Here is a 21,161-nt window from a genome sequence, read left to right on the forward strand (position 1 = left end):
ACTGCAAAGCTGTAAATACAGGCTTGGTTAGCAGACCTCTGGAATGTATATACCCTCTGTAAGTATAGGATGCTCACTGCATGTATGTCTGAAGTTCCAAAATGTTTTTTAATATAGTATAATCAAAACAATACACTGAGATGGCCCGGAAATTCTTCCCAACCTTCTTTCGAACAACCGATAGTTCAAACACAAGACTAAGGTCATCCAACACACATTGTTTTTTGTTGATCTTCACGCCTTCTTCAGGACCCTCGGCTCCCCAGAGCACTGTCAGCACTTCCTGTTTGAGAGCCCTCGGGAGTAGTGTCCACACACATGCATATTTTCTCCTTCTGACTCTCACAAACACAAACTCATTTACCTCATCAAAGCATAGTTTCAAACATCCCCCCTAAGACAGAGCCTGTCCCTGTTTTTATTGCCTCTTACATATGGAGCCCATTATTCTGGATGTAGTTAAACACTTTGAAGTTATAAATGAGGGAGAATAGAGAAAGGTGAGCTGTTTTGTCATTACAGTATATGTCCTTTTAAACATATCATTTTGTTTTCTTATATAGATTACATATGTTGATGTTAAGCAGAATAGGCACCATCTCTTTTACTTTATTCCAACGCTTCTGAAAACATCCAATTGATTTATGTGAGGTATATAGTCCAAATGTGGGTTGTTTGGAGCTAAATATTCAATATTATAGATACAGGGACAAAGATCATTTAGTCAAGTTTGTTTGATCTTTCTTTGTATGTTGTTATATTCATAGATATATTTATAACTAGATGTCACATTTAAGCGCCTCAGGCACGTAGATGTGTCCGCCATCTTGGAAGGGTCCACTGACATCACTCACAGTTTCCAAGAATGGCACAACACTGCACAAACATGGCTGTGAAAGCGACGGGGATTTAAATTCCAAAAAAAAAGGATAACCTTTTTTGTTGTCATGTGTTAGTGTAGCAGATATAAAGTTTTCACAACAATAAATATGTTTTCATAATCATGCACAGTCAGCTTGCTCTTGAGTGTAAACGGACTCGCACCATTCCAATATGTCAGACGACCTGCTCATAGAAACAGATGCTAATGCAGCATCTAGTTATATATATATCTATGGTTATATTATTACAACCAAATATACTGTAAGAGCGAAATGAAGAGAGAGAGAAAGAGCAAGAGAGAGAGAGAGAGAGAGAGAGAGAGAGAGAGAGAGAGAGAGAGAGAGAGAGAGAGAGAGAGAGAGAGAGAGAGAAATTGACCAACATGGAACCAAAGTGTTTCTGGCCAGAATCTAGACAAACACAGTGCCGACTGAAAGGAGTCTGTGGTGAGCAGATAAAAGAGGAAAGAAATTTAATGCGTTCTTTCTTTTTTGGCTTGCATATCTCTAGGAGTGGAAACAAAACTCTACCTGTTTCTGAAGGAAAGAGAAATAACAAAGCTCTTGAATGTCACAGTTGTTTCTCCTGAACAACAGTGGGATTAAACAGAGGTGAAATATAGACCTTGGCTTGAACTCCTCAGTTCTCTTAACTTTTGTCCTGAGAACAAGAGTTTTTGTTATTGTTCCATTCATTTCCAGGACTTGGGGAAAATGTGTCCTGAGCAGCAAAATCAGTGGCATTTCCTCTAGGGATGCACCGAATGTTCGGCAACCAAATATTTTCGGCCATTCACTTATGCCGAATATTTTTGATGGCCGGACATTCGGTGCGATGTGTGATATGATCAAGCAGCAACCAGCGCAGAGAGAGAGAGAGAGAGAGAGAGACACGCTTTATTAATGCAGCAAACAAATAAAGCATCTTTGCCGGTCGATAACTTGTGTACTTCAGACTTGAACGGGCGGTCTGACTGTAGCCCCGCCGCTCTCGCAACATCCTATGCAATCATACATTGGTGGCGTGCACACAATTCCATGTACTAAACAACTTAGTTAAATTTAATTTATTTAATTTAATTTATAAATTATAAAATAGTCAAATTATGTTCTGTGCATCCCGGCCTAAAGTGCACCTTCTGAGAGAACAGTGACCGTCAGCTTTTGTGGGCGGAGTTTGGAGGAGAGACAAGAACTGAAATTGTTGTCAGTCAGAATTCCTTGCATGTTTGTTTTCTTTTCTTTAAATCATTTTGCATAGTAAACCTATAAAAATCCAACAGTTTTCGTTTATTCATGTTTTTAGCTTATAATGTTGAATGACACTTTTTAATAGAGTATAGAACATTCATTCAGCATTCAATTTAAATTTCAGTACATCCCTTATTTCCACTTGGTCTGTCTGATAGAGACATAGACAAATTGATGGATAGACAGAGAGAAAGTGTGTATATCCTTTTACAGCCAACCTTATTTTTATTGACTGGTTCTTTCATTCATTCAGAACCTGTTTTTAGGAAACATAGAAGCGGTCCGGCCGATGACAGAACACCCAAAGAACCACAAAACATTTGGTTTTCATCTCTGCATAACGAACGTGCACCTCGGGAAAACAATAAAGATCAGCTGCGTTTGATTTGCTATTCACTCAGTCGTGGACAACGCGTTCCGACTCCCAACCCTCGATCCCGTTGCCAGAACCAGACATTACCTCACAATGGCAATTTATAGCGAGGAAATGCTTTATAGCACAGGTAATGCTGTGCAACATCACCGCACAGACCCAGACATCCGACAACCTCCCAGTGCCAGTCAGAACAAATCAACCCATCTCCTGCGGAAGACCTGTTCTTCAACTCGCTCTCAGTAATGAGTAATAAGCCATAATTGGAGGCTGTGACAAATACTATATGTGCTATTTAAAGCAGATATGGTCACATTTGTGCACGCCGTGGGCTAGAATGTTAATTTTGTGTATATTAACAGCTGTACCTGAATGGACTGTCAGCATTTGAAATAATTTGATTCATATTTGAGAGCATGCTGTCATTCTTTTCTATAATGAGGATCTCAGAACGGACCCCTGGGGCCCTAGGGATGGACAGTTGGGGGTTTGGGTCAGTCTCACAAACACAGACACATGCACACACGCTCGCCCGAGGCTCTTCTTCCTCAATTGCCTTTCCTAGATCAACTTTTCTGGCTTCCTCCTCCTCACAGTTGTATGTTATGGCTTGTTTCCGCCTCTGTCGGTTGTAGACTTCGCACACACACACAGTGTGGTTGGGCACTGACCGGCAATAATGACATTAATGGTTCTGGCCTACATACAGTGTCTTGCAGGCTTGTGTGTGTGTGTGTGGACGACGCAAAGCCAGCGGAGAAAATAAAAGGTTGATTTACATACATAATAACTGATGCAATATAATATTGGTTAGGAACTCAAAATATGTATGAACAACGAAATTGAATTAAAGGGATTTGTTCATCCAAAAATGAGTATTTGGTCATCCTTTATTCACCCTCACGTCATTCAAAACCTGTATATGAGATTTACTTCTGTGGAACACAGATATATTGAGAAATGTCTCAGTGGTTTTGTGTCCATACAGTGGAAGTCACTGTGGACCAATGTTATCACTAACATTCTTTTCAAATATTTGTCGTCTTCTGCAGAAGAGAAAAATCCTACAGGTTTGGACTGACCTAAGGCATTTTTCTGTTCGCCACATTAATAACATACAGTGGGCCCGTTCACATATATTTCTGACCATAAAATGCTTACAACCATAGCTCAGGCGTTTCCTTTCTTCCTCCCACCTCTAACCCTTCCTTTAGATCTACAAAAACAATCTTAAAGAGCTGTTGAGAGAACACGTAATAAGTCTAAATATATATCCGCTTTACCTTGCTTCTAGGGGAGGGTCATTTGGGGCAGGCAAACCACCGAATCCCCCTCCGGTCCTCACCTCTGCTCCTATAATATACGGTATAGCCGAGACAATAACACACGTCTGGTCTCCACCTCCCTATGAGTCTGTCAGTTTGATTTGCTGCAACTGGGGAGTGCTTTGAGCCAGCATGGCGTATGGTGGCTCACGACTAGCCCCCCCCTATATATGTGCGTCTTCCTGTATACGAGGGCACGGCTGCGTGTCATTAAGGAGGTGACGGAGGCGTGCATTGACGAGAGTGAGGCGAGAAGAACCTCGAGTGAATTTATGGTTGCAGTCATCCATGAGAGATATAGAGAGAGTTGAGGTAAGAGCTGCTGATGTGCCCCCTCCTTCCATTTTCTTCCCATAATGCATAGAGCTTGATTTAACAGTGATCTTTGTAACAAGACCTCCAGGTTTTGTTCAGTTATTGATCTACTAGAGAGGTAGTATCTGTGTGAGTGCGTTTTCTTGCTTTTCATTTGGTGGGACGGCGTTTGCCTTCGCTCCCAGTATTGAAATGTATTAGAGAACATTATATATATATATACTGTATCTAGAAAAAGAAAATTAGAGGATTTCTAACGAATAAACACATGCATCCACCTTTGCTTTTCTCCCTGCTAAAAGTGTGCCAGCCATATGTGCATGTGCTCGTGAACATATGTCGTGGAAAGCTGTCATACATGCTCAATTAGAGCGCTTCTCCTGAGACTACCTTAAATCGTTCACAGCTCATGCTCATCTCGCAAAATGCCAATATGTGTTTTCATCATTTGCGTATCTATTTTTCAAATTTCTTCGAGTGGGTCAATGTTGGTGCTTGCCTCTCTATTACCCCCTGCCTCCCGGAGGACACGTTGCCGTGGTTACGGGGAAGGTAGTGGACGATCCTGGCATTGGGATTGTGGCAGCCGCGGAAGCAAGCAAGCTCGCCGGGTCACATGACCCCCATCTACAGAAGGTCACTTGACCCTTATCACTTACGGCACCCAGGAGGGCTATCGAACGAATGGTCAGTACTGTTTGGAGAGTAGCAGGCAGATATAGGCTTTGAATGAAAACAGCAATGCGTTTCAGGCGCAAGGGTCGAGATAAGGTACAGTGGGTCTCTGGGGAAAGTCGAACAGGTAGGCTGATAAGAGGAACTATGTCACACACGCACACACACAACCGTACACATATTTTTTATCTATCTAACACTTCTCCTTGTGGGGTGTGTGTCTTTCAACATTTTGTAATTAAATTTAGTGTGTGTGATATATTTACTATAAATTTAATGTTTTATAATAATACATCAATAGAGAAAGCGGTGTGCATCGGGCTGTGTTGTGTAAGAGACTGACCTTATCAGAGAACAAAAGAGCACCAGGGCAGTACTCCCAAGATAACTGGACAAAGCAGAGACGAAGACAATGAAGTGCATTTGTATCTGAACAATACGAAGAAGCACACTAATCCGTTTAAAGACCTTTTCTAGACGTACACTGAGTAAATAAGATCTAAATAAGACACAATATTTTGCTCTTCCGCCAGAAGCCCATCTCAGTCTCTCTTTTGTTTAGCTAATAAGCTTTAACGGTTAAATATTATCGAATGCTCTTCATCTTTAATGAAGACACCATGAAGTTGACAAAACAAAGAACTTCAGCTTTCAAGCTCAAACCAAGAGGTTTTAGTGAACAGTTAAAGAGCAGTGTGTGAAGAAAATCAAGGAAAATCCCAGAAAAACTTCTAGTCAAGATGTTATTTAGTCCAATTTCGCAAAACATGCAGTAGTCATGTATTGGACTCATCAAAAAAGGAATTTTGACATGTCTTTACAAAAAGGTTTAAAATGCACCACCTATAAAATGGATGGAAATTACACGGTCTCAGACAGCCGTCCATGTGGAAGAAACTAAGTTTGAGGTTCCTGAGGTTTAATTCTGATTGGCTGATTTGAATGAAAACCACATCCGTCTCAGCTGACGTGTTCGTTTTATTATTATTATTTTTATTTTTTAAGAATCAAGCATGCACTTAGTTCAGATTCACTGTACTCTTTGTTCTCTTTATGTCAAATTACAGCCTGCTAACTTGCAATACAATATGATTGTTCTCCAGGGGAGAAATTCAAACCGTTCCTGCTGTTTTTCTTTTCACTCTGCAACTTTAGATTTCATTCATTCCATCATCCACTTTAAGCACTTAAGTGGAGAGAGAGAGAGAGACATTATGCTCATGTGAGTTTTTTTTAAGACAAACGCTTTTGATGTTGCTTTGATAAAGTCATAATAATTATGCATCTTTTGATACTGAGTTCGCCGCAGCTGTCCTGAACCGCATAGCTGTGACTATCCATTGCATTTTTGCTCGGGGTTGTTTTGTTCCCTTTGATCAGTTCTTGTCCTCAAACCCCCCTCGTGTTGTGGCTCTCTCTTAAAGATATTTCATATTGACACTTACCTTTTTTCTGGGAGGTATTGGTGAAGTATGGTGAACAGTGCTGTTATGAACCAAGTTTTGTTTTATTTCTTGGTTAGTTGCCATCAGTGACAATACAAGATATTCTGATGCTTTAAGTGAGATTAAAAAAAACTATTTATAACAACCTGGTGTTTTTTCACCTTATTTAATTCTTACCAAATTTAGACAAGAATAAGTATTTTTGTAACAGCTTTTCATTATTTTGCTATTTGTTAAAGGGATAGTTTACCGACAAATGAAAGTTCTTTCAACATTTATTCACTCTCATGTCTTTCCAAACCTGTTTGACTTACTTTCTTGTGCAGAACAGAACAGAAGATATTTTGAAGAATGTTGGTAGTCTAACCGAACAACACTGGAACCCATTAACTTCCATTGGATGGAAATAATACCTAAGACTTTTCTCAGAATATCTTCTTGTGTTTCACAGAAGCAAGAACGTCACTCTCGAGGGTGAATAAATGTGATTAAATAATGATCTTTTTTTACTCTCATTATAGTTTTTGTTTTGGAGAGGCTCAAAGAATAACAAAAATTGATCTTATGATGTTCCTAAATACTGGAAAACTTTCCAGTATTTGTCCTTTGTTCTCTGGTGTTGGGAGAAAGAAGTATTTTGTTCACAATAGATGTCGAGTCTTAAATAGCTTCTTGGTTTTTAATGGTGCATGCTAATTTGTCTTTGCAGGTCGAGGTTTATTTTAACATTCAGTTTTACGCCTCTTTGATACTTCTTTTATGGGTCATGCTAAATAAGGGGGGCTGTATAATTCCTGTTTACATAATTTTCTTCTCAGAGCAGAATTAATGGGACACCTGATCTCATAGTAAACACTGCCCGGTCCCCCGAGCGGAACACTTTATTCTTCTCCAAGCAAGGGGCTCTATTAGGCCTACTTTAAAAGGAAGAACTCTGAGTTCTCCACAGGCCTGTAAATGTGGATAAGTCATAGAGGGTGCAAAGAATCTTATAGGATTTAGCATGAAATCTCATGTCTGACTCCAAGCTAATTTTAGCCTTCAGCAAAGATATCTGAACTTTATATTTGCCGTCCTTAACATAAATCCTGTCTAAAACGCTGTGAGAGAGGAAACCTCTGCCAGGAATATAATAAGACTTAATGTAGAACAGTTCAGGACAATTAGGTGCACAAAACACCATCTAACCACTGGTTCGACATTAGCTTTACCTCAAACTCATTTTCAATGAGCTACTTGGACACAGTCCACCAGTTTGGCAGTGGTTCTGTCATTTTAAGACTTCCTCATGTACAGTATCTGGCTGGTTGTAGCTGTGCTTGTTGGCATTTTTAAATCATTAAGGATATTTTTGGCCATGTTTCACCACAATCTCTTCTACGTTCAGATCTGGTTTCTGTACCTGTCAAGCTCATTCTTGTTTGTGCGGGTTTCAAACGTACACTAGGTAATGTTATATCTAAGTTTTTCAGTGAACTTTGTTGGAAGTTTATTTGTGACATGATGTCCAGAGCTGGAGAAGTATTTAAAACATTCCACACGAGGGAAAGCGTTTGTTTTATGTAAATGCCAAGCAGTCTAATTAAAACTGCCCTGGATATGTGTATGGAACAGATACGGACATGTGTCTCCATCACTGGGAGAATTTTCCTCAGATGATGACACGTTCGATGTCCCAGGACCCTGTGTTTATGATGTATTTTACGTGGTAAATAAAGCTCAACAAGTTATTGATAGCCTTCAAAGATATGACCAATCCATTTATTTTAAGAGTTGTTGGATGGTTGTTGATGTGAACGTTGAATCTAGCTTGTCAATGAGAGACATGTTGGCCACAAATATATAAGACGTTGATTGTTGAGACAGAATATAAATATTTAATAATAAAACAAATTTAAGTCCTTTTTTTATTCGTTTGCCATCGGTAAATGTGGCAAAAATCATGTGGGACCCTGGAAATCGTTTCAGAGTGAAGTCAGAATCGAAGAGTCCACCCTCTGGCTCTCGGCTTTGTTCTGGAGAGCTCAAGATCTGCTTTAGTGCTCAAGTGTGTCTGAATGGAAAGTGACACGGCGCTAGCAGACTGTTGCTGTAACACATGCGTTATGGGAGATAGTGTTGTACTACAGCAGCTAGAACAAAAGAGTCTGTTTTCCACTGATAGAAACCATCAAAGAGAGGGAGAGAGCGAGAGAGAGAGGGTTTGCTGACACCAGAATTCTTCAGGCTGACACAGGTGATGGATTAGATGTGTTATCCGGGCGGACTTGGGCTCAGAAAAATTCCCTCAGAGAGTGAGAGAGGAAGAGGTTGAGGGAGGATCTGGGTGGTAAAGAGAGAAAGAAATAAGGCTTTGACTTGAAACCAACCCACCTCAAGAACTGGAAGAGAAATCAGCAGCAGTCATTTTAAGAGATGCTTGTGGTTATTGTTCTCTGACAGGGTGGTTCTAGGCTCAGAGGATTTTCGGGAACTTTATGAGGCCATTTGTTATAGCAATTTAATACGCTTTATAATAAATGTCTGCAAGTTGTTATTTATATGATGTGAAATTTATGTCTGAACTAAAACAAAAAATTATACAACCCTTAAAGGGATACACCACCCAAAAAGGAAAATTCCGTCATCGTTTACTCACCCTCAGATTGTTTTAAACCTGTATACATTTCATTGTGCTGGTGAACTCAGAGAAATATATTTGTAAGGATGTAAGTCATTTTCACTTCTGTGACTACCACAATAGGGGAATTTTTTTAATATGTTTTTGTTCTGTTGAACACAAAGTGAGGTATTTGAAGAATTTAGGAAATCTGGGACACCTTTGGCTCACATACATTTTTTCCTATTAGGGCAGTCAATGATGTTATTTATACAGGTATGAAATGACATGAGGGTGAGCAAATGATGACAGAATTTTCATTTTTGGGTGAACGATCACTTTCATTTCTTCCTCAGGTCAATGGTTAGAACTTGTGTGATTTAAATGTATAGTTCACCCCGAAATTTAAATTCTTTCATCATTTGCCTATCCTCAGTTTGTTCCAAATCATTAACGCAGGGGGAAACCCAACAGTTCGAGGGCACCATTGACTACAATAGCTTTTACTTTACTACATACTAGTCAACGGTGCCCCAAAATGCTTGGTTGCGAACATTCTTGCAAATGTCGTTCTTTGTGTTCAGCACAACAATGAAACGTATACAGGTTTGGAACAACTTGAAGGTCAGCAAATGATGACAGAAGTTTCATTTTTGGATAACCTTTCTGAATGTTGGTGAAACATTGGTCTCTGTCCTCTGGTGACTTTAAAACCTAGTAAGCATATTATTAAAATAACAAGGCATCAAAAAGGGTAAGTCATATCTTCCAGAATCATCACTTTAAAGACATCATACGTATGTAGTACTGGACTCCGGTTAGTCTCTGGGGGTTGAACATGGCTATTGGTTTTAAAGCTTTTATGGATGTTACCAGTGCAACAAATCTAAGAAAAGGAGTCAAGTCGGCCTTATTTTGACAGTTAACCCTTTCCTTTAGCGTGACCATTTTCTTACTGGATAAGCAGTGACATTTGACCTGTGAGAGCAGTCGATTCTGAGAAATCCCCTTTGGTGTAATTCGATTTGTGTGCAGGTGGCTGAGCAGTCTTTCTTTCTCTCTCTCTCCGTCTCAAACCGCACAGGTCTACACATTTAAAATGGATTACTGAAGATCAGAGATTGGCCACCGGACAGATTACTTTGTCAGTCTCAGTTCTGTCTCTGCCTCTCGTTCGCTCTCATGCGCACACGTATTTAAACAAGGACATCCATTGTCCCGTGGTGACCTGAAAATGATCTTCTTGTGGTTTGTGCTTTTCAAAGCCTTAAAATACACATGGCGAATGCATTCAAGTTTTTTATGTCTATTTCTGCTTTGATTATTCCTGAGTGGTGTGGTTAAAAGGGTTATTTTCTAAAACTATAGAAGAGTGTAAATATTGTTGCTGAATGTCTTTAAACAGGTTCATGTTTCAGCTGGTGAGTGCTTTGTGTTGGAATGAAATGTCTCTCTTGCACTACGTTACGCCTGCCCTTTGTCAAATCATTACTTTAAGAGCAGAACAGGGAAATATTGCATTAGATCAGGATAAAGATTACATGTAAGATGGATGCGTTGACCTGTCAATGCTTATAATCATTATGTTATACCAAATATACCAATGCTGTCATTAAAGTGTGAGAATAGAAGTAAAGCTGTATTGGGATGGAAGGGTGGTGTTAAAGCACAAACAGGATAATGACCTCTCGGGCCGCTATAGATCTTTGTACGGCTCGGACCGAAAATGGATTCTGAGAGCATTTAGCGGGACCTGCCATAGATGACAGAGAGCTCCATTAAGATGCCAGTATGGGCTGAAGAAAGCAGGTTTAGTGACATCATCACTTCACAAATCTTTAAAGTGTACCTACTATAAATGTAATGTAAATGTACAGACACACCTACAGATTTCAGTGTCCCTATTGTTGTAGCATGTGCACATATAGGCTACTGTATGTTCAAAATGTTTCTTTTGAATTCTATACATTCTAAACATGAATTTATGAAAATGAATAATGTATTCAAAGGAAGCATTTAGATGTCGGTGAGTGATGCTGTGTATTGTATTGCAGATGTATGCACAGTGTGTGAGCGAGTCATTTTTGGAGGGTGCTGAAGAGCATTTGAATGTGAGGCGCTTTTCCCATTACGCTTCAAATTCACATCAAATGCGTCCCGCTGGCATTAAACTGGATGTGATCGGCAGTCTCAGAAGTCCCCTTTGAAGTACACACAAATGTACATAAATAAAAAACATGCAAATAGGGAGCCACTCGGACATGGAGTACATCTGCCCGTATGTGGGTCAAAGCGGGGGAGAAATATTATATTCAATAAAATAACGTAAACCACTTTTTTGGCATGCATCATTGTGCAGCATTATTTTCCTGCAGCTTCCATGTGATAGGTCACATGACATTTACGGTTCAGGTGATTGGCTCTGTATGCACAGATGGCATATTTAAGATCATGTTCTTCCAGGGATTCCTCGATGATCGAGAATGCTAATTGATAATTCGCTCCAGGTTTTACAGACCCCCGTGGTGAAACATCACTGGCAGGTACAGGTACGGGCTTTGGCATCCTTTAATGGTGAAATCTCATATACTGACAGCACCACGGGACACACTTGGACATGTGCACATACACACACACACAAGCACATATGGGTGGAAGTGTGCACCTACATGATGAGCGTGTGTGTATTTGTGCGTGGGAGAGTTTCTCAGCACTCTGTGCATCTCCAACGAGAAAGACAGCTGCACTCTCACTGGAGCCAAAGAGACAGCAGCCATCTATAATGTACAGGAGTGAGAGAGAGAACTGTACTGAAAAAGTCATGAGCAAACGTGGCGGAAGAATGAAGGGATGACAAGCATAAGTCTTGGAGAATAATAGTGAGAGATCGAGACTTAATCTAGGGTGAACGGTAGATCATAGAAAGAGAGAGAAATTAGTTTTTTCTCCCTGTGAAGAGGCTTGACCCATTTTTGGATCTCTACCGATTAACTGGTTTTGCATTTATATCTCACATTTACTGTAAATATGTATATACAGTGCAAAATAGTGTATTCCTTACGAAGCATTTTTGTTGTGTTTTGTTGTACAAAGAAAGTCATCTAAAACGTTTATTCTTGGTTTTGTGAACTAAAATTCCTAAATCAAGATTTTCTGCAGAAGCAAAATTATTTAAGATAAAGTATAGTCTTGTTTTCTGACATTAAATCTGTATTGAATTGAAAGCATATACTCATTTTTATATTTCTATACAGAAAACATGATAATATCCTAGTTCACTATTCAGAAATGTTTTGATATTTTTACTAGAATATAACCTGGAAGTTCATTTTTTGCAGTACAATCATGCATTTGTATTTGTAACAACATGACATTTACCCTCACCCCATGTCTTAGCACTTCTACAATTACATATTCTCCCTGCAACCGTATCCCTGCTTGAACGCTTTTAGGTTCCCTACAGTAGTCGTGAACACAACATTTACCTCCGAAACCAGAATGCCAGGCCTGCTTATTGCCTGCAAATGAAGTATGTTCTTCAAAGTGCCCTCTGCGGAGTAGTGGACACACTGCGCTTGGTGACATAACGTCCCTATGGTGCACGCCGGGTCGAACCGGGGTCACGTTTGGCCGAGCGAGAAAAGACGGGCCGTGTTGACTGGCTGGCATGTTTTATGTATGAACAGATTTACTGTTACGGCAGGACGTCAGTGTGCTGTAAATGTCAGTTTGGTGGAATGGGAGTCTGCGGCTCACAGATGGTTTTTACATTTGCTGCAGTGGACTAATGGCTCGAACAAGGCTTTAGTGAAACACGGACATGTAGCGTTCAAGGTTTTTTTGCATCTGGGCTTGTACTGCGTTGAGAGAGATGTGGAGCACCAACAGAGATGTGATAGTCTTCTGCTGCTCAGAAAACTGATCTTAATAATTACAAACTACACTCCGATTTGCTGTGATACCAAGTCAGGGATTTCAATATGTGCTCAGACATTTCTCATCAAAATTTTACATGATACATTAATCTTAGAGGACGCATGTAAGTTTGATGGTTAATGAAAGACTGGCTGAGAACTTGCTTTTTGAACTGGGTTTCGCTCCGCCCCCCATGGAATTGTGTTTGGATCGTCCTCCTCATCTGCTCTATTGTGAAGTTTTAGTAGACAGACGCGTGACCTGACTCTGACCCTGGTCAGACAAACACCCTCCATTCAGGACAGCCCCAATGTGTCCAAGTCTTTTAATTTGTCGTTGTGGGTGGGTGGAAGTGGTGGGCGGAGACTGGACAGATGAAACCTGCGCTGTCGATTAGTATATGATATGATATTATTGACATTTGTCATGATCAAAAGATGTTCTGTCACTGAAAGGCATGGTTTGAAGATTAATTTCTTAAAGTAGAAATGAAAGAAGAAACTAAATCAAATACATTTTAATAAAAAATATATTTATATTTGTCAAATCAATATTCTGCACACTCCGGGCATTCTCTCAAAGAACGTAATATGTCCAACTGGGATGTTTTTAAACTGCATTGAATGATTTCCCATGTACGCTTTTTGGCTGTATTTCCTTTACAATCTTGTCCAACTCTTCTTCAAAATACATTTCAAGCTATTTTTTAAGAAATGTTATAATCTGAACTGCCGAACATCCTCTTATAATCTCTTCTAACCTCTTTCTGTTGCAGATCCGGGTTGATGGTCCTCCTCATGGTGGCGTCCAGTATGAAACTCTGCCGGTTATGAAAGACGGAAGCCACATCCTCAGAGACATGGCCTTCTCCCTGGACAACAGCTACATCTACGTCATGTCGGAGAGACAGGTCAGAACATATATACTCTCACACGTGTGAATGTGCTCTCTTCTGCTTCATAACAGCCATGGAGAATGTGACAGCGGTCGCTAATGAAATAGGAGAGTAGAGAAGTCGTGTCAGTGAAGGGAAGAGTGATGGAGAGACAGCTGAAGAAGTAGAGATGGAGAAAGGACAAGGTCACCCGCCTCCCTCTTGACAGCGTAATGATGAGAGGGAAAGAGAGAGAGACCGTCTCATATAATAGACTTGCATACAAGAAGTGCTTTATATCCTGTGGGATAGATATATCCATACTAGATGTTACATACAGTTTTATCGCCCAAGCCTAATTCAGATTATATAATAGAGAAACAGGGCGTGACAAAACGAGAAATACTCTCCCTCTGAAGATAAAGGACTCGGCTGCTTCCCAACATCTCCAGGCTTTTTTTAACATCCATTGCCGAGCGCTTATATCCCCTCTGGGCTGGGACGTGGGCAGCAGGATGGGGTCGGGTGTGGCGAGAGGGAATGGGTCTGTAATGAGAGAGGTGGTTTAATGCACGAGAGACAGGTTCACATTATAGCAGCACACGCAATGCATGCTGGGTACGCCCCGGGTGAGAGAAAGAGCGCAAGATTTGTTGAGTCAGCACATTGTGACCATTCGCACTCTCCTGAGGGATGGAGAAGTGCTCTCAGCATTTTATCAACTTTATGGTCGGAGTCTCTTGTATCACCCAGACCTGGTGACAAAGAATTAAGAAGATGGATATAGACTCGATAAAGTCGCTACTCTCTATTTCTTTCTCGCTGTTATACAGTTTTAAATTTAAGGGTTCTTTATGGTGCGATAAATACAAGTTATGCTCTGTTGATAGCATCGGTGACAGTATATTTGTTTTCCTCATAACTTTGCGTTTGAAAAGCAAACGCGAAGTGTTTTCACAGTCACGCGGTTAAACTGGGAAACCACAAAGTAAATATTATTTCTGTATAGGGTTTCGGAGTTGTCTGCTTTGTGGCTCATTTAAAAACTATTTTAATTTCCTCCTCCCATGACATTGCAAACCAATATGACTTTCTTTATGACAAAAGAAAGATATTTCGAAGAACGCCATTGACTTGTCTTATATAGACAAAAAAGCTATTGAGACATTTCTCAAAGTCTTTTCTTGTGTTTTCTACATAGCTCGCATCAGGTTCGATTGCTCTCTGTTGTATTTCTCTCCGCTGCGCCCGCCGCCGCTGACTCATTTCTCTGTGTGGCCTTAAAATTCAGCTCATTGGGCTGAGAGGAGATGGGAAGTGTACACATGAAGTGTACACTTCACAACATCAGAGAGCTGCAATAACTACCCAAGTTCAGCCATTCCAGCTCCACCTCATACGTGACTCCACTCAGGCTATGATTCCCGATACCGTAAAGGTGAATGCTAATCCTGTCACTCTGTGAAGTGTGAAACGTGACTGCGATGACTTCTCAGACCGGGGTGACAGACTCTGTGGGGCGTTCATCAGCATTTCCAGCCCAACGAGCGCGCCTTCACACCTGCATCCTGAATTTTAAGGCCACTCAGAGAAATGAGTCAGAGGCGACGGGCGCAGCGGAGAGAAATCGAACCTGATGGCTGGAATGGCTGAACTTGGGTAGTCATTGCAGCTCTCTGAGGTTGTGAAGTGTACCGCCGGCATGCCGGCTGGATAAGAGGAGCTAAAATGGCAGATTGTGTGCACACGGGAGTCTGTAAGATGCTGTGAAATGGAATGCGATGGTATATACAGTAGAGTAGATACGTTGCAAATGTTGTTTTTTACGTTGACTTTAAGAGTGTCATTAGGTTATGGTAGCCTACTGTAGTTACAGTACTGATGTATAGATCTTCTTCATATTTTGTATACAAATTGACATACATGCACACATGTATCAGACGCCCCGAGCGAAGATGGATTTGCAGTTTTCAAGCATGCTCGTCCTTGAGTGTAACCACACACACTCTTTACTAGCACATTTGCCCTTCAGCATCAATAATTCTTTTCTATGAGGCCATATATTGTGTGTTTTCGCCTTTATTCTAAAGACTCACATAAATAAGACTCATTTCAAATGCATAGGCATCCCCTGCTAACACTTTAACACAAATACATTTCAAACAGACTTCACCACACTCAGATACTGGAATATAGGCAAATACTCACAGACTATAATCCGGAGTCCTTACTATGAGCATATACTGTATGCATGAATGCACTATCATATTTTGTCATTTAATTTTAAAAAGGCATAGATGTTACAGATTTGTTTCAGCGAAACACATGCATGTTTATAAGAATACTGCTCTTTTTTGTGAGGCTTAGGCAAACCTATTCTATTACTTAGAACAAGAGTCATACGTGAAGATTCTTCAGTCATTTGTAATGGCAGATTTGGTCATTTTTGTATGAATTGTTTCTTTTATGATCCATAGTTTTCATAGTTGGTGAAAACACGTCATCATATAACCACTCTCATGCTATGTCAGGTCTATTTACCGAATATGGATGAAGGAGCAAAGATTGTCCCGAGCAGAGGATTGTTAGATCAGGAAGCCGTTGAGATGGTGTGCTTTCCGTGGTAATTCATAGCATTGTGATAAAGTGCTTTGGCTGTTTGGCTGGGGATGAGAGCCAGAGGCTAACAGCTACGAAAGGTCAGAGCTGTTTCAGCTGATAACAGCTTCACAGAAAGAGGGAGAGAGAGTGAGGGCACGGGCGGTGGGGCGAGAGAAACAAAGGGCGTCTCAAAAACAGACATGAAGGCCTTACAGTGCCAGGTACATTTGCAAATGCTTGTCAAAGACTATTTCAAGAATGCCTCACACCCTTTTGATTTTCAGATTTAAGCCTTCCTTCAAATGTCTGTAGCAGACTTCTTTCTTCAATAATGAGTAAATGTATTTTACTTTGCACTGACTTTGGAATATAATTTTAGCATGTTACTAAGGTGACAAGAAAAAAGCTTTAAAACACATTGTTATTTAAAAGAACTACATTTTAAAAGGAATCATTTATCCCGAAAGGCTCTCATAAATGGCTTCTTTTCATTGCAGTTGTATATGACTTTCTCTCATAAGCTGAGTTCAAAATGTTTTTTATATTTACAATCTCCTTTTCGATTGATATAAATCAGTGTATAGGTCTCAAAAAGCATGCAACACCGCTGGGTTTAAAAATGCTTTCTAAAGCAACCCAATGGGTGCGTGAGCGAAGACTTATAATATTTTAAGCACATTAAGAAATAATGCTTAAGTCATTAACTTTCACACACCTTCATTTGGCTTCAGATGAGTTATACGCTAACACTTACACACAAGTGTGATTTTGAGGATTATCAACATTTTGGGACTTATTTATTATATAAATAATTTCTTTTTTATATATTATATATAAAGTTACAGATATCCTCATCAAAAAAATGAAGGAATAAAAAGAAGTCAGAATAAAACAGTATCTGGGATTGCATGAAATGTTGCACTGTTTATTGTATGTTGTTTACTTGAATTAAATTGACCTACTGTGAATTTATACTAAGACTTTATATTTATATAAATAAACTATATTTATACTAGAATAACATTTTTCCCATTTCTCTGATAGCTGAAAGACTTTTAGATGGACAGACAGTGTTGATCAGTTTAAGCAGATCTTCATCCTGGACAGCACTGATGACTCTGTATAGAAATAAAAGTTCACATTGGATGTTTTACTCATTTTCACCACTGAGTATTAAACAAATCAATATGTTTTTTGCAGTATCAATGCAGGGGGGGGTTCATAACCTTCTTGCTTTACTGTCAGTTGCTTTTCCAGACAACCTTTAACCGATTCTACTGCTCTCATGTAAACCATTCTCTTATGCAAAGTATAATCAAATAAAGCCTGAGCAATTCAAAGAGCATCTAGTATATTTTAGGGCAAGCAAAGCCACACCTGGGTTTGCTACTATTTGCAAATGTATATCATGTAACCAACCTCGCTTTCATTGAGGCATGTAAACCTTTAAACCGTAAAAAGCTTTCCTATGGCTCAGTGGTTAGAGAATGGCGCAAGCGACGCCAAGGTCGTGGGTTTGATCGCAGGGTATTGCATAGTCAGAAACAAAACAATGTAAAGTATAATGCAATTTAAGTCGCTTTGGATAAGAGCGTCTACCAAATGTGTAAACGTAAACCAAATCCTTATGCAAAGCAGAAGGTAGGAGATATCGCTCCACATACTGTTTGCATATGAGCTCATATAACTCCAAAACACGATTATGGCTTCAGGCTGCTGTGTATTTATATTGGTCAGCGTTTTTTTCTATTCACTTCAACGCTATAAATACCTCTTTTCTGTCTTAGACAGAAAAGGCCCAACACAGATGAGTAAAATGTCAAAACGGAGTGCAAATTATTCTTCAATCTGGCACGAGAGGGCTTGAGAATAGATTGTCAGTGTTTTGATTGGTCGTTTACTCAGTCACACTATAAATTGTTATGAACTCCCCCTGCATTACTGCGAAAAATCATTTATTAATTTAATCATCAGCGGCTGAGGATGTTGGTCTGAACTCATTGCCCATCCATTGTGATGAAAGTGTGGCTTTATTAGCAATATGAGATGACCGTGTCTACTGGAATATGCTTTGTAAACGCTCTTTATGAGTCATATAAATCCAGAACATATAATATCCAGAACAAAAAACATCTCATTTCTGTCTGTCCATCAGATCCATCTAAATTTCAGTTATTGGCTTAAATGTGATTTAGAGATTTGACACAAGACACTGATTTGGCATTGTCCATCTTGCTCTCTCTATTGAGTTGCGTGACATTTCCATATGCGTGACTAACTTGACGAAGCTTGCGAATGGAGTGTTGACTTTCACAACCAAACCTGATTCTCCTGACATGTGCTGCTGTCATTCTTTTCTATGGTTGCAGTATCTGTAGGATTAGGAGTTCAAGCTACCTTAAGATCCAAGATCGGCTTATTTCACCCACACCCCCCAACTCATAAAAGCAATGTTACCGAGATCATCAAGCAAATAAAAGAACCTCCGCATTTCCGCCCGGGCAATTTCCCTCCAAGTGCTCAGCTGTGAAATTTGAAATCCATGCATGGCTTCCCTTTTCCATGTCTTGAAGATCCAGATTATTTGCTCTGTGTTTTTGCACACCCTTTGCCTCCACGCGCATTTCAAATCATATACATGTATAAACCATTTTGATATTTTACACACACACACAGACGCACTCCTCTGCACCATACCTTTGTCCGGGAAATGAACTGTGTGGCTATCAAACGCAGGGAAATAGGATTTTTCACCCGCAGTGAGATTGTTTGAAAGCTCTCGCCTCTTTCTCTGCCCATCCCAGCCAGCTCCTAAAATAACACTTCGGTTCCTTTTCCCAGCGGAAGATCTAGTCAGGAATCATCTCTATGTTCCGCACACATGCACATTGTTTTATCTGAAATTATGGCTATTTCAAACGTATGCATTTGAGATTGGATCTTACTTTTTCTTTTGAGCACATTCGCTGCCCCCCATTGGGATGGGTTATTGTTTTTGCTTGTCAAAGGCGCCCAAAATTGATTCTTTTATCATTTACTCACCCTCATGTCATTTCAAACGTGACTTTCTCACAAAAATGTATTTTAAATAACAGAAACAAAACAACTCCCCATTGACGTCCATTGTATGGACCCAAAACCATAAAGACATTTCTCAGAATTTTTCCTTTTGTGTCCACCGATGAAAGAGTCACATACAGGTTTGAACGATGAATAAATGATGATATTTTGGCTAACAGTTATGGAAATATTCAGATGTCCTATAATTGAAGTCCTGTCTGCACAGATAGCGCCCTCAAGTAAGCATATCTGGTGATTTACGCACCGTTCCGTTGGGGTCTTTTGTTTGTCTTTGTTGGATTTGAACGGCCCCTCATACTGCATGCAGATTGAGTTGGCCAAAAGCCACAGGTTTTCCATGTGTGTGTGTGTGTGTTTTCGGGATGTCAGTGTTTGGGTGACTGTAGCGTGGTTAGGGGGGTGGGGGTGTACATGATGGAAGGGCTAACAGGAAATCAACGGAGCGGAGGATTTTATTAATGAGATCAAAGCAGCGGTAATATTCACTTAACAGAGGTGCGAACACACGCGCGGCCTCTGGTTCTTTTACAGAACGCACAGGAAGAGACCTGGTTGTGCTGAAATTCACAGATAACAATGAGCTAAGGAATTGTGCCCTAAATTAGACAGATTGGAAAACAGAAATGTGCATTGTCAGCCCGATATCCTCCAGCATCTGACCTTTGGTCGCCCTGTGAAAGTGCAGCTGCTCTTGCTAAAAAATGGGAACAAGGAAAGTGTGTTGACCAGTGACCTTCGTCTTCTCTATCCACAGATCACTGTCACTCATCTCACAGCGGACAAAGAGTGAGATTAAGTGTAGCTGCTACGGTAATTGACAGGGAAGGATGAAAATGTTCTTTTTGACTTTAGAAATGTGATCCATTGGATGTATGAAAAATCTGTTTAGTATAGTCCAATAGTGTCTAGTTTTGCCATGGAAGAGAAAAATAAATGGGCAATTTATTCAACAGTGAGATTAAATCAATTCCAAATTGTTAATTTTGTCAAATTGTTAAGTTTTTATGTTTTGTTTCTTCAAAGGCGACCCACGTAAGAGCCTGTGCCTGTTTTTGAGTTTAGATGTTTCAGATTGTACCAAAATCTGGGATTAAAAAGAATAGATTCCACATTAAACTCTTTAAAGACTGTGTAGAATTGTAGCTTTATAACTACTTTTATTGCACAGTTTGTCAAGCTTTTTTCTTTTCTTCAGGAAATTAAAAGAAGAATCTGAATAAAAAGTCTATGAATGACGACATTGTGAATCACTTTTGAACAACCCACTTGAACGAATCATCCAAATGAATCAGTTTGCACAAATGAATCAGAATAAATGTTGTTTTTCTTAGTTGCTTAAATTGCAGCTTCTGCTTTGGAATTAGTGCTGTCACAATATCAGATTTTAGACATGGTTATTGTGTCCAACAGAATTGACGTTAACAATTTCATTGTGATATACTTGAAATATATTAATCTTATGAATTTATCTTTAATTTAGTTTTTGCCATTATTTGTAAACAAATCACACTCAAAATACAAATGTTAGAGAGAAAATGTGTAACCATTGTGAGTCAAATTTTTAAAAGGGTGCTGAATAGTTTACAGTATCACATTATGTGTGGAATTAACACGATGGTAAAAATCATAGTTTTAAATATCACGGTTTTGGCAATACTGGTTTAGTGTGACACCTCTCGTTGAAAGAATAGTTGTGTGCAACATGACATACAGTACTGCTGGCCAACAAATAGCTCAAGGTTTTGTTTAGGGTCAAAAGCAATTTCCGCCACACGGGACAAATGGTGCAGCCTGTCACGTCATGTGACCGTGAAATTCGTGCTCGT

At 39.8% G+C, this 21,161-nt stretch overlaps 1 protein-coding gene across 1 annotated transcript in view; it reads left to right on the top strand.

Moving 5' to 3' along the window:
* Positions 1-21,161, top strand: part of plxna2 (plexin A2) — a gene marked incomplete at its 5' end in the record, with an annotated part of 130,562 nt that overhangs the window by 28,850 nt on the left and 80,551 nt on the right. Inside the window, one exon of the mRNA XM_079477514.1 lies at positions 13,555-13,689. Within this exon, the coding sequence (XP_079333640.1) occupies positions 13,555-13,689 (135 nt within the window). The remainder of the gene's footprint in view (positions 1-13,554; positions 13,690-21,161) is intronic.

The sequence above is a fragment of the Barbatula barbatula genome, assembly GCF_947034865.1.
Source record: "Barbatula barbatula genome assembly, chromosome: 17".
Classification (NCBI taxonomy): Eukaryota; Metazoa; Chordata; class Actinopteri; order Cypriniformes; family Nemacheilidae; genus Barbatula; species Barbatula barbatula.